At 40.4% G+C, this 18,986-nt stretch overlaps 1 protein-coding gene across 1 annotated transcript in view; it reads left to right on the forward strand.

Moving 5' to 3' along the window:
* dnah1 (dynein, axonemal, heavy chain 1) overlaps positions 1-18,986 on the forward strand; it is a 392,016-nt gene that overhangs the window by 171,922 nt on the left and 201,108 nt on the right. The window contains exons 32-35 of the mRNA XM_059649497.1: positions 3,703-3,852; positions 5,745-5,831; positions 9,958-10,144; positions 14,860-14,951. Coding sequence (XP_059505480.1) covers positions 3,703-3,852; positions 5,745-5,831; positions 9,958-10,144; positions 14,860-14,951 — 516 coding nt within the window. The remainder of the gene's footprint in view (positions 1-3,702; positions 3,853-5,744; positions 5,832-9,957; positions 10,145-14,859; positions 14,952-18,986) is intronic.

Raw genomic sequence — 18,986 nt, forward strand, 5'->3', positions numbered from 1 at the left:
TTACATTCTTATTCCTGCTGTAAAAATTATTGAAAAAGTTACATCGTGTTGACTGAAGTATTACTAGGCTTTTGAGTGTTCTGTATTCATAATTATTGACAAGGAGTCCCACTGGCCCTGTGAAAGTAATTTTACATTTATTGAATGTCAGATATCTCCGTTATTAGAAATATTACACTTTTAAAAGCAATTTAATGCAGTAATAGTTTCGCTTCTACCTTAATCCATGTCTATTTTGCAATAACATTCAATACCTGTTAAAGGTAAAACTTCAGAGTGAAGTAATTCATCAGTCCTTACTTCCTGGGTTGCGATCTGAGAGAATACTTCAATGTGATTGTTTGCTTGATTACATTGCTGTTGAATACCCGGAAATCTCTTTGACCTTATGTTATATTCAAAATAAAATTGGGGAAGATGTGATCTGAGCCACAGGTATTGTTTGATTTTTGTGAGCCGTTTTCTTTGAATTCAATGATGCTTCCCCACTGACAGAAAATTCCAGCAATAAGCCAGAACCATGGAAAGCAGAAGGTACAAGAAATGAATGCAATGTAGGGCTACAGAGATAGTGGAACAGAGGACATATTTTGAAGAGATTTCTCAATGGAGAGGAGATTTTTGAGATAAGTTAACGATGATATGGGGAATTGGAGTCAGTTTGGTATAACAGTTTTAATGGATATTGTAAGCATCAGGTTGTCAGGATGGCATTTTAACAAACCACAGAAATAGGATAGAAATTAGGAGCCTGTCGTAATGAATTGGCGAAGCTGATCTTGATGATAAGTCATCAAAAAGAGTTCCAGTGGAAGGGTGAGGTTGCCAATGGAGGCAAGCAAAGTTGCTGGTCAAAACAGGAGACTTTGGTAATAAGGCAAATTTTTGAGATTGAAATTGAGCACCAAACAGGAAAGCAGTTTGCCAAGTTGTTGGGCTCAGCCTAAGCAAACAACGAAGAAGGAGTTGGAATCCATCTTTAAGATTCTAATGATGCCAACTTCAACAAGGGAGCCTCCGAAATCTTCACCTCCTCCCTTAACCAAGGATTTTCCAGCACTGTAGTTGACAGAGCCCCTAGCGAGGTCTGACCCATCTCCTGCATTTCAGCCCTCATCTTCCCTCTTCCGTCCCACCACAGCGATAGGCTCCCCCTTGCTCTTACCTACCATCCCACCAGCGTTCACATCCAGAGGATCATTAGCCACCATTTCTACCACCTCCATTGCAATATCATCACCAGACAGATGTTCCCCTCCTCTCTCTTGTCAGCCATCCGCAAGGACTGTTCCCTCTGGAACATGCTGGTCTACTCCTCCTTCACTCACAGCACCCCCCTTGCCCCATGGCACCATCCCCTGTAACCACACAAGGTGCAACACCTGCCCATTTACTTCCTTCCTCCCCAGTATCCAGGGGCCTAAACACACCTTCCAGATGAAGCAACACTTTACCTGCACTTCACTCAATCAAGTCTACTGTATTTGTTGCTCACAATGAGGTGTCCTCTACATTGGGGAAACAACGCATAAACTGAGTGACTACTCTGCAGAACGCCTACGTTCTATCTGCAAAAAAAGACCCTGAGCTACCAGTAGCCTACCACTTCAACACACCACCTTGCTCCCCAGCCAACATTGTGACTCAGGCTTTCTGCAATGCTCCAGTGAAGTTCAGCACAAACTGGAAGCACAGCACCTCATTTTCCGCTTGGGAATTCTACAGCCTTCTGGACTCAATATCGAATTCAACAATTTCAGGGCTTGAGGCACCTTCTCCCATATCTTTAACCCAACCCCAGCACACCAGACCTTGTTACCACATGGTCTGCTATTATAGTCAACTTTTTGTTAGTCACTAATAGAATCCCTACAGTGTGGAAACAGGCCCTTTGGCCCAACATGTCCACACTGACCCTCAAAGCATCCCACCCAGACCCATGCCCCTATGCTCTGTGGGGTAATTTAGTAAGACTAATCCACTGGAAAACTTGGAGGAAACCCACACAGACACAGGGAGAATGTGTAAACTTCACACAAACAGTCGCCTGAATGTGGAATCAAACCCAGGTCTCTGGCACTGTGAGGCAACAGTGTTAACCACTGTGCCACCCCTTTGTAGCTGTTCACTTTCCTAGGCCGACCATTATCCAGTCCTTTGTCTGTCCGAGTGTTCTCCTCTCTCCTTGCACTCCATCTCCACTTATCATACACTCCTTGTCCTTCCCTGCACCCTACCAACCTTTTCCCACTTGCCATTAGTTCTGAAGAAGTGTCACTGAACCCAAAACGTTAGCTCTGATTTCTCTGTACAGATGTTGCCAGACCTGCTGAGTTTTTCCAGCAATGTCTGTTTGCGCTCTATCTTTAAGGTGCAGAAATTCCCTTGGGCATAGCAGCATAGCTGTAAGCATTGCCAAACTCAAACAGGCAGATTGTTGGCACAGCAAAGATTTGAGTTGAAGATTGGAAGCCACAAGGTAAGATTAAGTATTATCAACAGATATGGAAGCTTGTCCCTATGCTTTGGTGATGGCGCTGAAAGCTAGCTTGTTAACAGAAAATAAGACTGACCTAACAGTGGAAGCTTGAAAACAGAGGAAGTGACCATGGAAAAGCAGGAGGATTACCCATTGCAGGGAAGTAGGAGTGAAACTCAGTGATACCAGAGAAAGATGACATCAGTACTGAAAAAGTGAATATTTTTCAATATTTTATAGCATTTTCATAGTACATGACTTTTGTCCTGTGTAAATAGGGCAAAAAAGAATGACTTTGCTTCTGTACATTATAATTTTCTAATGCAAAAATATTAAATGAGTATATGCATTGATGCTCTCTGACAATTTTGACATTGCAGTCCCTAAAGTGTGTCACAGTTTCAGACAGTGCTGCAGGCCAAACATCATGCAATTATTGTAGATAAAGGTCTCAATATTAACCCCTCAAAAAAGAGCAGGAGAAGGAGAGGTTTAAAAAATTAAAACTGGGGGAACTCATCCTCAATCTACTGTGTGTCCACTCCTGTCATTTTTATTAAAGTGAATTCTATATGCACTTGCAGCCTGCTTTGGGGATATGGAATCATTATTTATCAATTTTAAATCAGTCTTTCAAATTGCATTTGGAAATTTGATTTAAATTTAACAGCTTTTGGCCAGGTTACAATGAAATGGATGTGGAAACTGTTGCCTTTGGCAGTTATTAACAGTCACAGTACTCCTAATTGGTCTTGCCACGATAAAACCTTTGGCACTTTAACAAAACTATAACATCCTTCCTGTCTATCACAGCCTGTCCTTATTGAACACTCCCTCCAGTTCCCTTCAGGCTCTGCTAGCCCAGTGGTCCCTGGCTTGAGTTTTTGCTGCAGGCTTGTCACCCAGCAGCTCAGCTGTCAGCTTGGTGACTGACAGGTGAGAAACTGATGAAGAAGATCTTCTGCTATAATAAAACCTGTCCTAACTCTGGGTCTTATAGGGTTAATCCCACTACAGCATTCCATCACTCCATTCTCTTCTCCTTGTAAACTTTGGGGCAAAAATGTTAATTACATTTACTTTTCAAGAGCAGCAATTGGTTCCTAATTAGTTAAAATCACCGGTTTGGGGATTTAATGTTGTATTCTATTTTATTATGTTCTTGCTCTGTGATTTGAAATGTATTGTGTTTGTTGTGTGGTAATAGGTTTCCTGTTGTTTAGGCTTTGTTTAGGCCCGTAGCCATGATGGTCCCCGACTACGCCATGATTGCTGAGATTTCTCTGTATTCCTTTGGGTTTAGCAACGCCAAAGTCCTTGCAAAGAAAATTACCTCAACTTTCAAATTATCCTCTGAGCAACTCAGTTCACAGGTAATTTAGAAATTTAAAAGTAACAATGCTGTCTTTACAGTTCAATATTTAAGCATATCTTGAGACTCTTATTGGACCTGTTTGGAAAAATGTTGAATTACCTAAGCCAAAGTTATTTTTCTTTATAAGAGTGTTGAGTGACAATGTAGATTAACATTCAAGGTACCCAAATATGTCATTAGGCCGTCTGCATTTGAGGCTATGATGATGAAAGTGATGCAATGGTAGTGGCCATGCCCCTGAACCAGAGGCTCCTTTTGATGACAAGAAAAGTTGTCCTCATGATCTGGCCAAACTTGAGTATCAGTCTGTAAACCCATCCAACAATTAGATTTTAACAGTGAGGGGGATACCTGATCAGACTCATGATAAAAAAATTGGAGCATCTGCCATCGCTCTTCATATCGCCAGATACCTAATGTTGCAACAAGGACACCTTTGGGGTGCTGTTGGTTCAGTTGACCGGATAGCTGGTCTGGATTAAATTGGTTCCAACACAATGATATTTGGTCATCAATCCAACTAGGGTGGATTTTGAACCTGCCTCCTTGCCCAATCCATGGTGAAGATGATGATGCTATGGTTTGGACCTGCCTTTGAGCAGAGAACCAAATAAGGAGATAACACAAGTGGTGCTCAGATCTTCTTGTTCCTAAATTACACTTTCCTTTTAAACAATGGCAACATGTCCTTTGTGCTGGTACATATTATCATGGTGACCATTGGTTACAGCATCTTTGCCACTGATGCTAATACTGAAAACAACAATAACGTACTGCACTAATAAGGTGCACAAACAGCATTTGTGGCAGAACCTGTCTCCCCCCAAGATTTGCCTCTTCAGCTGAGCCTAGAGGTACCAAATATATACACCCCATTTAAAAAGGATCTGTTTGCTGCATGCACCTTTCATACATAGAAGGATGTTGGAATGATAAACATAATTTTGTTACCAGACACATCTGTGACATTTAAAACAAATGTTGCAGTATTACAGAGCCATCCAGTAGCTCTTCACAAGTTGTTGGGATGCAGTACTGTGACCCCTAACTTTTCTTTTTCATTGTACTGTGCCCGTACTGACCTGAAGGGCACACAAAAGTATTAAATGGCTACCTTATATCAGTGCATAAAGTTAGCTTAGCAATGGTGTAAGCATTCAAAATGCCACAGGACTGCATTATTTGCTCTTAGTTTGCTTCATCCCAAAGACCCCTGGTTTTGGATTTACATGGGCTCCTCAGTGTGGTAGGTAGCAATTGTCAGTGTTCCCATTGCACTGGTGGGATCAGAGTTATTTGCTTTACTGTTTGGCTGGCATGGCTCTCCAAAGTCCTAAGAAAGGGATGAAATTCTCAGCTTAAAACAATTAACATTTATCCCACTGTTAAATTGCCACACAATAGCCATAAGAATCAAGGGCAGGGATTAAAGTATTCTGTAAAATCTAGACCAAAAAGAGCAAAGAACTGTGGATGCTGGAAATCAGAAACAAAATCAGAAATTCCTGGAAAAACTCAGCCCATTCAGCAGCATCTGTGGAGAGAAAGCAGAGTTTTCATTTTTGCTCCAGTGACCCTCCTTCAGAACTGTAAAATGTAGTCCAGTTTTTCACGTCAGTGACCTTTGAATAGAATGCAGCATCTACATCATATTTCTTTTGCCCCTATAATGTTTATTCATCTGCATGTGTCACTGTCCATTAACTTCAGAGATTAGGCAGTAAATAGTCTCAAATGGAAGCTTTGGTTGCACATAAGCATAAGATAACGCAGTATTTTTGAGGGATTCAAAGAATTTCATAGCAAATATTGCACCAGGAATACAGCACAATCAATGGTGTAAAGTTTTCTAAGACTTATTCTCATTATTAATTGGTGTCTCTGCTACAGGATCATTATGACTTTGGAATGAGAGCTGTAAAAACAGTGATCTCAGCCGCAGGAAACTTGAAGAGGGAAAATCCAAATATGGATGAGGTACTAAAATTAATGAATTAACACTCTCATCATAAAATTAATCAGTACTTCATCAGTTCTTAATCTCCAGAATGAGTTATAAACAGAAATAACATAGAACTGCAGAATTGTTACAGTGCAGAAGGAAGCATTCAGCCCATTGTACCAATGCTGGTTCTATTAGCTGGTGACAATCTCCTGCCTTTCCCCATGTCTCTACATACCATTTCTATCCACATAATCATCTAATGCCTTCTTGAATGCCTCAGTTGAGCCTGCCTCCACCATATTTGTAGGCAGTGCATTCCATCCCTAATTACTGGCATTGCAAAAAAGTTTTTCTCACATCAACTTTGCTTCGTTTACACATCACTTTAAATCTGTGCCCTCTTGTTCTTTTTACATTTTATGAATTGAAACAGCTTCTCCCTATGTACTGTCTTCAACCACTTATGATTGTGAAACCCTCAATGAAATCTCTCAACGTTTTTCTCTCCAAGAACGGTCTGAACATCTTCAAATTGTCCTCATAACTGAAGTTTCTCATTCCTGGAACTATTCTTGTAAATTGTTTCTGCACTGTCTCTAATGTATTCACATATTTTCTTTAATGTGGCATAAATGGTGCTCCAACTGGTCTAACAAATGTCTTGTACATGTTCAACATCATTACATTGCCCTTGTTCTTTATGTCCCTATAAATATGTTAAGAATTGAATAACAGCTAGCCAGTAGGTATTTACACATCAAATAATAAGTAACTAGAATAATGGATTGTTAGAGAGTATTTCATGCTGATTATTAGGTTTTTGGATGCATTGATTTACACCATGACCACTGCAGATCAATTGTTCTGAGAAAGGTTCAGGCACAAGGTCCAACAGCTGGTTTTTGAAAATGCACTTACTTTGACATTAGTAGTTATGAGTGCACGAGAAGGGGTCAAGAAAGCTGCATCAGGATACGATTATGTTGAGCCTGCAACTTTCAATATGCCTCAATGGAAACTCTGGAAATCCAGGAACAACATAAAGGACAGAGACCTGATGGCATTGGTTCACTCTTCCTTTGGCATAGAGATAGAACTGAATGTTTTTCAAGCAGTTGAGAAGCACATGGCAAATTGTTTTTCAATCAGTTGGTGGGATGAGAATTAGAAGAGTCATGTTTGGATATAGCGCCTCTGAGTGCTATGTCAGATTCCCAACACTTTCAATATGCACTGACAATTTAAAAGTGAGGGTGAGGAAATTAACCTGCAATCTACTTGCAACTGAGTATCTGCCCATTAAGCTCCGTGAGGAGTGTATTAGTGAGTTGTGGAAGGCCAGGGAGCAATTTCAATTGACATATTGCTGAACCCAAATACCTTCTCGTATTTTGGTGCAAAGCTGTTCGGGTGAATACTTTTTCTGAGCAATATTTTTTGACAATAGGGTTGTTGTCTCAGTGTGCGGTATTTTTTCACTGGGCCACTTCTCTAGTTCCCTGATGTACTGTCTACTGTATTCAGTCTGCCAATGGCAAGCCCAGTAAGCCCTCGTAAAAGCTACCTCCACCCTACGAAAAGGTCTCTGGCTGCCTACTCTATCTATACCTCTTATCATTTTTACACCTCTATCAAGTCACCTCTCATCCTTTGTTGTTCTAAATAGAAAAGCTTTTTCAACCTTGCCTCATAAGACCTTCCCTCCAATCCAGGCAACATCCTGGTAAATCTCCTCTGTACCTTTTCCAACACTTCCACATCTTTCCTGTAATGAGGTGACCAGAACTGGACACAATACTCCAGGTGTGGCCGAACCAGTCTTTTGTATAGCTGGACCATAACTTCATGACTCTTGAACTCAATCCCTCTATTAATGAAATCTAACACACCATACGTCTTCTTAACAACTCTATCCAACTGGGTGGCAGCTTTCAGGGATCTGTGAACATGAACCCCAAGATCCCTCTGCTCTTCCTCACTGCCAAGAATCTTTCTGTTAACCCGGTGTTCTGCTTTCAAGTTTGTCCTTCCAAAATGAATCACCTCACACTTTTCAGGGTTAACCTCCAACTGCCACTTCTCAACCCAGCTCTGCATTCTATCAATGTCCCTTTGTAACCTAGAACAGCCCTCCACACTGTCCACAACGTGACCCGCCTTTGTATAGTCCGTGAACTTGCTAAACTACCCTTCCACTCCTTCATCCAAATCTTTTACAAAAATCACAAATAGAAGAGGACCCAGAATTGATCCTGGTGCTACACCACTTGTAACTGAGCACCATGTTCAATATTTTCCGTCCACTACCACCCTTTGTCTTCTAAGGGTCAGCCAAATCTGAATCCAATCTGCCACATTTCCACCTATCCCATGCCTCCTTATCTTCTGCATGAGCCTACCATGGGGATCCTTATCAAATGCCTTACCTAAATCCATGTATACCATATCCACTGCCCCACCTTCATCCACATGGTTGGTCACCGCTTCAAAGAATTCAGTAAGGTTTGTGAGGCATGATTTACCCCTCACAAATCCTTGCTGACTATCATGAATCAAACTGTGCCTTTCCCTGTGAACATAAATCCTATCTCTCAGAGCCCTTTCCAATAATTTGCCCACCACTGACGTAAGACTAACTGGACTGTAATTTCCAGGGTTATCCCTGTTCCCTTTTTTGAACAAGAGAATAATGTTTGCCTCTTTCCAATCTTCTGGCACTACACCCATGGACAGTGAGGACAAAAAGATCATCGCCAAAGGCCCTGCGATCTTGTCCCTCCCTTGCCCCAACCCTAACTTCTATCTTATTTAAAGGTAAGTGTAAGGCACTATGTTCCAGATGTAATTCAATTAGTTAAACTAGCAGGCTTCAAGCAAACGCATTTTATTCTTATATCACACTTAAAATACAAACAAAAAGAATATCATCATAACTTTACCTCAATCAAAATAATATGATTTAAATGCTATTTATCAACTGTTCCAATAAAGCAACATACCGTAAATACACCATTGCCATTAGCAAATTGTTCCATTGTTTAGAATTTAATTCCCCTTTGTGCACCTGGGCAGTAAAAATTACTGCAATTGCTATCACTGTACCTTTATGCTGTTTATCATAAGATGTCAAGCCTTCCTATCTGTAATTACTCTACAGGGACCAGGATCCCGTCACCAAGTCACCCTTTATTTACACGTGGAGAGTCCTTTACAATGATCCAACTTCCCCAGAACCAGCTCTAACAATGAACAAAATGTCTGACACAAAAACAAAGTTGCTGGAAAAGCTCAGCAGGTCTGGCAGCATCTCTGAAGAAAACAGAGGCTCTGAGGAAGGGTCACCGGACCTAAATGTTAACTCAGTTTTCTTCTCCACAGATGCTGCTACACCTGCTGAGCTTTTTCCAGCAACTTTGTTTTTGGTCCTGATTTACACCATCTGCAGTTCTTTCGGTTTTTACAACGTCTGACACTCCTGTTCTTATCTGTCAGGCAAAGCTACCTGATTGGACCAGATCCAATCCCCAATCAGGGAAGTCATATTCTATGATATCCACCTGGCTGACCTTGATTCCATCACGACATCCCTCCCACTTTGAGTCCAAGGCCATAGGTTGTGGTTATTTTGTAGCTCCGCCTAGGGTTTTTTACACCAGGATGGGTTCCTCCAACCCTGTCTCTGATACGGGTGGCAGCATGTAGCACTCCTCTTGCTGCCAGATTGTCTTGTAAAAAATCCATTCTTCTCTTCAAGCAACAAAGGCATCAAAGCAGCGGCATCCATCATGACCATCTCAGATTCTGAGACACACAGCGCCAATCAGGGAACTCATATTCTATGAGGTCCACCTGCTGACCTCGTTACAATCTCTACACTGTCCCTTTTACTACTAATTCTATTAGTTTTCACACAGCCCATCATTGCTATGGTTCAGAACTATATGCAGTGGTATATGAATGTTTATATAAACTAACTAAATAACTTATATTCAATATTTCTTGTGAATTGGAAGGCCTCTGTTGAACATACCTTTTAATAGCTTTTTATCAATTCCATTAACAAACTGCAAAATATAAAGTCACCAAGAAATGTTCTGTAGTTAGATAATACAATGCAATCCAATTGTTTTTAAACATATAATCCGTGTTGTATTTTAGGAGCTGATATGTCTGAGAGCCATTTGTGATGTGAATGTGCCCAAATTCCTACAAGATGACCTGAAACTCTTCAATGGTATTGTGTCTGATCTTTTCCCCAAGATCAAGGAAGAACCTATTGATTATGGAATTCTGGAAGAATCTATTCGAAAAATTTGTGTCAAGCAAACTCTAAAAGATGTTGATGGTCAGTTATTCTTCACATCAAAAGAAGAGATGTCTTTTAATGAATGGGGAGCAAAGAAAACATATGAATGCATGAAATATTTTGCAATATACAAAGAATTTATATCCATGTGATAGTGTGAAACACTATCTCTAATTCACAATTGAAAGTCTTTGGAATCTGTTTTCTTCAAATTGGACCCAAGCTAGTTTGTGAGACAGAAGCCAAGACACCTTTCTTTGTGGATTGTATTCACACTCTACATTACGACAAGAACTTTCTGTTGCTTTGTTCATTACCATAATGTTCAGACTTTCACACATAGCCCCTAAATTCATCACTGCTAAATACCACACCTCTACCCTCCCCTCTCCATTGTCAGTTGGGAATTTAGCCTGTGCCTACAGTCTGGTCCCTCTCCATTTCCCAACTGTCTTCTTCACTATTACTGTTTACTGCTTACTAATATTATCATAGAACTCCTAAATCTAACTGCCTATCTAAAAAGTGCAAGATGAAAATGTTTGTTTCTTTATCCTATGCCTAAAGCCTCTTGCTAAAGGTGGATTCAGTACAGACCATGATAAAATGAAAGTTGCTGGAAAAGCTCAGCAGGTTTAGCAGCATCTGTGAAGAAAAAAAATGAGAGTTAACGTTTCAGTTCTGGTGACCGTTCCTCAGAATGGATTCCTGATTTACAGCATCCACAGTTCTTTCGGTTTTTATTCACTGTAGACTGTGATGATGTCCTTTTTTTAAACATCTATCATATTTATCACTGATCTCTGCTATAAGTTTAGCATACTCAGCATTCCTTACTTGTACATCTTTTAGTAGAAATTTTAACCTGTTTAGAATCAGCCAATGTAGTTGAGATCATTAGTAATTTTTCCTTTAAACACCTATCTCTTGAAATCAATATTATTGTCTTAATATTTTGATAAAGATGTTGTTAAAAAGACACGGTAATGTCCAAAATGTGTAAAACAATTGTCACTGTATTTGATATTGAATTTCATTTCATCCTTTTAGGCAGCTGCCTCATCGGTCAGAGTATTTCACAGCTGTGTTTACATTGATAAAATAATTTATACCAGCTTTTTTTAAAAAACAAGGAATCATCATGGTTTTGGGATTTCAGCATGTTGTCAGCCACAAAACTGAAGCAGTTGGAACTTTCAAATTTGTTAGTCCTTATTATTGAAAGAGTCTAGAAAGAAATATTTTAATCAATCCATTCCACACTCTGTGGATGTGTATCCATGGCACATTTCAACACAATTGAATGAGACTACAGCTATAACATTTATTGCTGGATTGAAGCTTTTTGCAACTGGTATGATTCCTCTACCCAATCAGCAACACCTCCTCTCCTTCTGAAGCTTTCATGTTATGTGTAACTTTAAACACCTTGTTACTCTGTTTAGGACAATTTATTGCCTAATGGCATTTTGAGTTGCATGTAAAACAGCCCAGGCATTTCTGGGGCCAATTCTTCCTACATAAAACAGAAAACTGGGAATCTCTGTGCCAGAGGTATCCTGTTCGCACTCCTTTTAGTTATGATTTTTTTTTCCACAGTTAACATTTTCAGCTTATATAAGGACAATTCTCACATTACCATTATCAATGAATCCATTATTTCTGTTGATACTGAATTTGAGCCATGAAGACACCTGGAAATTAGTATTTTCCTGGTTTTGTTTTTAAAGAAAGGCTTCCAACATCTGTTTCAAAATGGTTTCTTACTGAAAAACCAGTTAATTCAAAAATGTTCAACTTGAGCACTATACAACAATTTAATAACAAGCAAAGCTTAGACATGTCTAAACATTTTTTCAAATCTTGATATCTTTTGCTGTTAAATTACATTTTGTTTGCTTCTATGGAATAATTATCTGGCTTTCTAAATTTATCATGGTCTGTCCCTGCCTTGTAACCATTTAATAGATCATTTCTATTTTGCCCATAATTTTGTCCATGAAGGTTAAAAAATTATCCAAACATTCATCCCTGGAGACTCTGGCTCCAGGAATGCTTCACACTCAATCCAGCCTCTGGTGATAGCGTCAACACCATATCTTATTTTTCTTTGGTTGGGGAACAACCTGTGTCTATATATCTGCTTCATTTTTCCATTGATCATGAGGCTTAGCTTCACAGATTCTCATTGGGAAATCACACCCTTACTTGACAATATCTGAAAGCAACTCAAATTACATTCTTCTACATGGAAAAAACTTTCAGTTTCTAATCTTCATCTTTTAGCAACCATGCTCTACAACTGAGATCAAGTAGGATTCAAGCCAGTTGGTAAGTCAGAATTCAAGACCCTTTTCCTTGTGGACCAACAACTCAGTCTCACAGTACCTCCCACACACTACTGCTACCTGTTCCTCTTTTATATCTACCCAGTCACTTAATTAAAACAGTTAACACCTCAAATCATCTGCTAAACTACTTGTCATACTTGACTCTGAATGATCCAAATTGGTTCTTTTGTTCCATGTTTTAAAGGGTTTACCTGTGGGCACAGCTTGACATTCACCTGCATCAGACATATTACTGAAGCAAAGAGGGGATTTGCCCACTTGTTTGGCTCACTGTGGAGGAGTAACAATTACAGGGATTCCAAAACAATGAGTGCAGAGAAAACAAGGCACTGTGACCTGCACCTGGTTCCTACTGAACAGATACTGTTTAAGTTATTTCAGTGAGAAAGCTGTGAACAGGGATTAATTCTATTTCATTTATCCTCATGTTCCTCTCAGAATATTTTAAATACAAATCAACACCTAATGCTGGCCGATCTCCATGGAAAATTAGAAGATCCAATCTCTGAGAAGCTTACAATTCCTTAAATTTTCCTGCCCTTCTAGGATGTCCATGGTCTAGCCACGATCAGAATCTGCATCTATACCAAAGGAAAATTGGCAGCCTCTTTCTTGCCGTGTCAGTTTTTCTTCCTGTTGACTTCCATTGATCTGCTATAAACCTGTTTCCCATAGTTAACACCATTGACTTCACCGCTCTAGTTTTAGTATTAGGATGGAAGAGAAGTGGGCAACAGGTAGACAGTATAATCTCCCTGCTTGGGGAAACCATTAATTCGCAGGGGCCTTCACAGAATCTGTCAATAGCATTCAATGTATTGAAAGGTATTACACCTATTAACATAGTTGTCCCAAAACATTATATCTTCAAAACAACATTTTTTTCTAGAGGAGATGTGTAACAATACTTTCTCCAAACAGGTTGACTGAGAAAACATGTAGGCCTAGTTGCCAGTAACGGGCTTTTCATGTAAACTTCTAATTGGCGGCACAGGCACTTACTGGTGGTGGTTAATAATTTTAAGAAGTCAGTGATTTGGTAGTGGGAAAGTAGTTTGGTTGTGTTTGATAATACTTCCGGATATAACAAAAAGCAGGCCTAGGGGCTCTTGAGGTGCAGTGTTAGTGTCCCTACCTCTAGACCATAAGGCTGTGTTCAAGATTTACTTATTCAAGAGGTGTGTAATAACATCTCTGAACATTTGGATTAGAAAATATTCATAAAGCAGACTGGGTCTGGACTAACCTTTGTACACCATGAGTAATGGCTCTATTTTGGTTTTAACAATAGACAGTGTTCCTTTCCAGCCTAGCTTCCTGAGTTATTATAAGTTTTGATACATGTCTCTGCCATGAAAGTGATCGCATTTAGATATTTTCTAATCAACCTGTTCAGAGGTATTATTACACACCTCTGGAACAAGTGGATCTTGAACCTAGGTCTCCCAGCCCAGAAGTAGATTCACAACGACTGAACCACAACAGACCCAGTGATAATGTTTATTTTCTCTAATCAATTTGTTCAGAAGTGTTATGAAACTTCTGGATCAGCTGAGACTGACCCCAAAGCTTCTGACTCAGAGATAAGGAGGCTACCACTGCACCACAAGGGTCCTAGTGGTTCTGTGAATTCATGAAGCTAACATGAGAAACAACCGAACATTAATTTTCAGGATGCCCAGTTTCCAGATAGCGGTATGTTCCAGAAAGCTCTTTTGGATACCCAAAGCTATTTTGTAGACAACATTTACAGCAAAAGGCTCACTCCCAGGCCTCAAGGCCTGACCATGCTCAATATTCTAAAACTGGACATAAAATTTGCACAAGGCTTCAGATCTAAACTACGTCTCATTCTGTTGAATTCAGATGAAACCTGATGAATGAGTAGCATTCCAAAAGCTTGTGATTTCAAATAAACCTGTTGGACTATAACCCAAAGTCATGTGACTTCTAGTTTTCCAACTATTGGCCTTAAGTGATTGGAAAATTGTGGTGCATTGGTAATGGAGGCCACCACCAGGAGGCCTGGCTTCAAATCTCACATGTTTAAGAGCATCTGTGATCAGATCGATTAGAAAATATCTATACACTAACAATAGACACAAAATACAGCTGAGAACAAAGGTTAAGCAAAAAAAAAGTTATTATTTCAAGTCTTCTTTTGACTAAAGATAGAAAAATTGAAAAGTAATTTCAATATCTAATTTCTCATTGTAAACAAAAGCCAAGATATTATTTGTGATGTTGGCTGTTAGACTGCAAAAAGTAGGGAAAAGAAATTTTACAAGTGGCACTGTACAGATTACACTGATTACACATGTGCCATTATGTATATCTTTTGGGTTTAACAGACATATAATTTTCAACAATTCAGCCCTCATTTATGTTCCTCCTCTTCCACAGGTTTTGTGACCAAGTGCATTCAGTTATATGAAACCACAGTTGTCCGACATGGGCTGATGTTGGTTGGTCCTACAGGGTCTGGAAAGACAAAGGTAGGATACAACCTCTAATAATGTTGCTGGTATAAATAGGACCAAACCACAAATCATGTATGATTAAGTGATGAGACTGATTCTGTTTTCAGGTTCTTAGTGGTACTTCAGAGTTATACTTTAACTGGCTGTAACCAATTTAGCACTTTGAGAAGGAAACCAGGGCCAATAAATCAACCACTTAAAAGCACATTAACTGAAACAAAAGCTTCAAAAGAATCTAATCAAATTAAATTAAAAGGTCGTTCCTGGGCTGATAATGTGCTACAGCTCCTGTGCTGTCCAGTGTCCTTTTTCTCACTTTTAGAAGTAAGGATGCCCATTCAGACAGAACTGCTAAAGCCCCATAATACACCAGAGACCTTTAGATCTTCCGTCTAATTCTCTTCCATGAGAACTACTTCAACTTTCATACTTTTTAGAAGTAAGTGAACTGAGGTAGAGAGAAAGTTTCAAAGGCAGGACTAAATCAGGGACTTTTAGATTTTCTGTTGAATGCTCTTGCATTTGAGCCATTTAAAGCTTAATGCAGGGTGAGAGCTCCTGAAACTCAGGATGCAACCAGGAACCATCAGATTTTCTGTCCAGTCATCTCCTAACTGGGCTGGATTTTTAAAAAAAATGGTGTTCTTTATTTGTTTTGAACTACCAATAAAGATTAATAAACAAAGTCAGCTTTTTAAAAGGGACTTTAACAAAACTTCTTCCACAGAAACTGATCTAATTACACGTTGTTCCTGGTACTGATGGTGCATTGCAGCCTTTGTAGCATTCACCAGTTGCAGAAGGCCATCATCATACCAACAGATATCACATGCTACCATCACAGGGCAAAATGGGTACAGACATAACATGGAATAAGGCCAAACAGTTTTTAACCTGACAACACTCTTTCAGCTGGTTGTGTAACCACCTGGGCCAAGCCTCTCTCCCACTTCCACAAGAGCAAAAAACATGCTAAACAGATATTCAGCTGCTTAACAGGTCACTGCTACATCATACAGAATGAGATCTGCTAAAACCTGGGACCTTTAGATTTTCAATCCAACACTTTTTTTTAAAACAGTACAATTTCCACCTTCAAGCAGCACGTCAGCTCCTGAAACCTAGGACAAAACCAGGAACTTTTGAGGTGACACCATCCCATCTGAAATATTTCAGCCTTTATAGTGCCTTCTTGAACTCTTAGTATCAGCCAATAAAGACTAATAAACAAGCTAAGTAGTATTTCATCATCTGATGGGGTATAGATAGATTGTACACAATAAGAACAGCTGAAATCTTGGCTTGGACTAGAACTGTGTAGATCATCTGTCTAATGCTCTCTCAACTTTCCTGTAGTCTGGAAAAAATAATAAAAAGTAATTAACAGTCTTAGTCAATATTTAGCCATTTAATGGGACATAGAATTGTCAAGCAGAGGTGCTGAAACCTGAGATCGAACCTTACATTGAATATTGAAACTTACATTCAAATTGAGCTATATCAGTTCTTCCTGAAAAGGTAATAATATCAGAGCCCTTGAAAATTTGGATAGATAGTTGATAAGAAAAGCAGTGAAAGGTTATCAGTGATAAGCACTAATATGGATTTGAGGTGACAATCGGATTAACGTGATCCTATTAAATGGCAGAGCAAGCTCCAAATAGCACGTTCTTTAGTCGTACATACTTCATAAGAACGGGAGACACTGGTGTCTGGGGTTGGACTGGGGCTTAACTTGTCCACTCCACACTCCCCTCCAACCCCACCACACCCAGCACTTGCCCCTGCAACCGCAGCAAGTGCTATACTTGCCCCCACACCTCCTCCCTCACCCCCATCCCAGGCCCCAAGAAGACTTTCTACATCAAGCAGATGTTCACCTGCACATCTGCCAATGTGGTATGCTGTATCCGTTGTGGCCTCCTCTACATCGGGGAGACCAAGTAAAGGCTTGGGGACTGCTTTGCAGAGCACCTAGGCTCAGTTTGCAATAAACAAATGCACTTCCCATTCGCGAACTCATTTCAACTCCCCCTCCCATTCTTTAGACGACATGTCCATCCTGGGCCTCCTGCAGTGCCACAATGATGCCACCTGAAGGTTGCAGGAACAGCAACTCATATTCCGCTTGGAAACCCTGCAGCCCAATGGTATCAATGTGGATTTCACAAGCTTCAAAATTTCCCTTCTCCCCACTGCATCCCAGAACCAGCCTAGCTTGTCCCCGCCTCCCTAACATGTTCTTCCTCTCACCTATCCCCTCCTCCCACCTCAAGCCGCAACTCCATTTCCTACCTACTAACCTCATCCTGTTCAACCTCCCCAGACTGACTATCCCCTCCATACCTCTCCAACTACACTTACCTCTACTGGTCTATTTCTGCCCCTTTAACTTGTCTGTCTCCTCTCCACCTATCTTCTCCTCTATCCATCTTCGATCCACCTCCCCCACTCTCCCTATTTATTTCAGAACCTTCTCCCCCTCCCCCTTTTCTCATGAAGGGTCTAGGCCCGAAACGTCAGCTTTTGTGCTCCTAAGATGCTGCTTGGTCTGCTGCATTCACCCAGCTCCACACTTTGTTATCTCGGATTCTCCAGCATCTGCAGTTCCCATTATCTCTTAACTCTAGCGTATTTTTTTAATTGACCTATTTTAGTCTGCATTGTTGCTCTCGAAGGGGAAAGAGTATATAAGTGTAAATTTCTTACAGAAGTATAGTTTTCTCACAAGTCTGTAGTAAAGGACAAATATGTAGGTAAGGGTTAAAAGTAAGGATTGACAGAGCACTTGCTTGCTACTGCAGAGACAGGCAGCTAGTTGGAAGATAGTTCCCAAGGGAACAGGTCGTGGGATGTTCCAGGCGGAAAACACTAGTCTGCAGATGTTAGTGGCAAGGGTTCAGGGCTAGACATGATGAGTAACTGCATGTTTACGTTTGATAAAGGTTTCAATGGACAATAGCCCCCAGTGTGGTAGTGTAGGAGCCACATACCACTCATACTAAATTGTGTCGTTGTTAGATTTACTGCTTATGCTAGATGTGGATAGTAATTAATCTGATCTTGGGGTTGTGTCAGCCAGTTTGTGTAATGGTATATTACAATTTGAAGTGATATTTTGAAGCTTGTGAAGTCCATTCACCCACATCTCCTACCCACTAACCTCCCACCCCTATCTTCTACCCACTAACCTCATTCACAAGCTTCAAAATCTCCCCTCCCCCACCACATCCCAAAACCAGCCCAGCTAGCTCCTGCCTCCCTAACCATTCCTCCCACCTAAAGCCCCACCCCCTTCTCCTACCCACTAACCTCATCCCACCTCCATGTCCTATCCGTACTCCCTCGAACGACCTATCCTCTCCCTAACTCTCCACCTACATTCACCTTCACTGGCGCTAACCCCGCCTCTTTGACCTGTCTGTCTCTTCTCCCCCATCTTCTCCTTGATCCATCTTCTATCTGCCTCCCCCTCTCTCCTTATTTATTCCAGAATCCCCATCTCCTCCCCCATTTCTGAAGAAGGGTCTCAACCTGAAACATCAGCTCTCCTGCTCCTCTGATGCTGCTTGGCCTGCTGTGTTCACCCAGCTTCACACCGCTTTAACTCAGATTCTCCAGCATTGGCAAATCCTACAATCCCTGTAATAACTTTCCCAACCAAACTATTGCTGTCTTCAGGATCTTTCAGTCCTCAAACTAATGGTCTCCTTAAATTATTTCAAAGTTCATGCAGAAAAGCTGGAGAAACCTTGGCTTGAGTTAGTGACATCTAGACTAACTCTCCCAATGAACTATTTCACTGGTTATCTAGAATGACAGCAGCTGAACATGGGATTGAACCAGGGACCAGTTAGTACTTCAGTCTAATGCTCTCCCAACTGGCCTTTTTCAGCCTGCATAATATTTCTTTATGGTTCTTCTGAGCAATTATTAAAGAATAATAAACAAATCAATCATTCCCAAAAAGAGCCACTGAAACCTGGGGTTAAACGTGGGTCCTTCAGATGTTCACTCAATGTTCACCCAACTGAACAATTGCACTTCTCA

This window comes from Stegostoma tigrinum, chromosome 11 (genome assembly GCF_030684315.1).
Source record: "Stegostoma tigrinum isolate sSteTig4 chromosome 11, sSteTig4.hap1, whole genome shotgun sequence".
Lineage (NCBI taxonomy): Eukaryota > Metazoa > Chordata > Chondrichthyes > Orectolobiformes > Stegostomatidae > Stegostoma > Stegostoma tigrinum.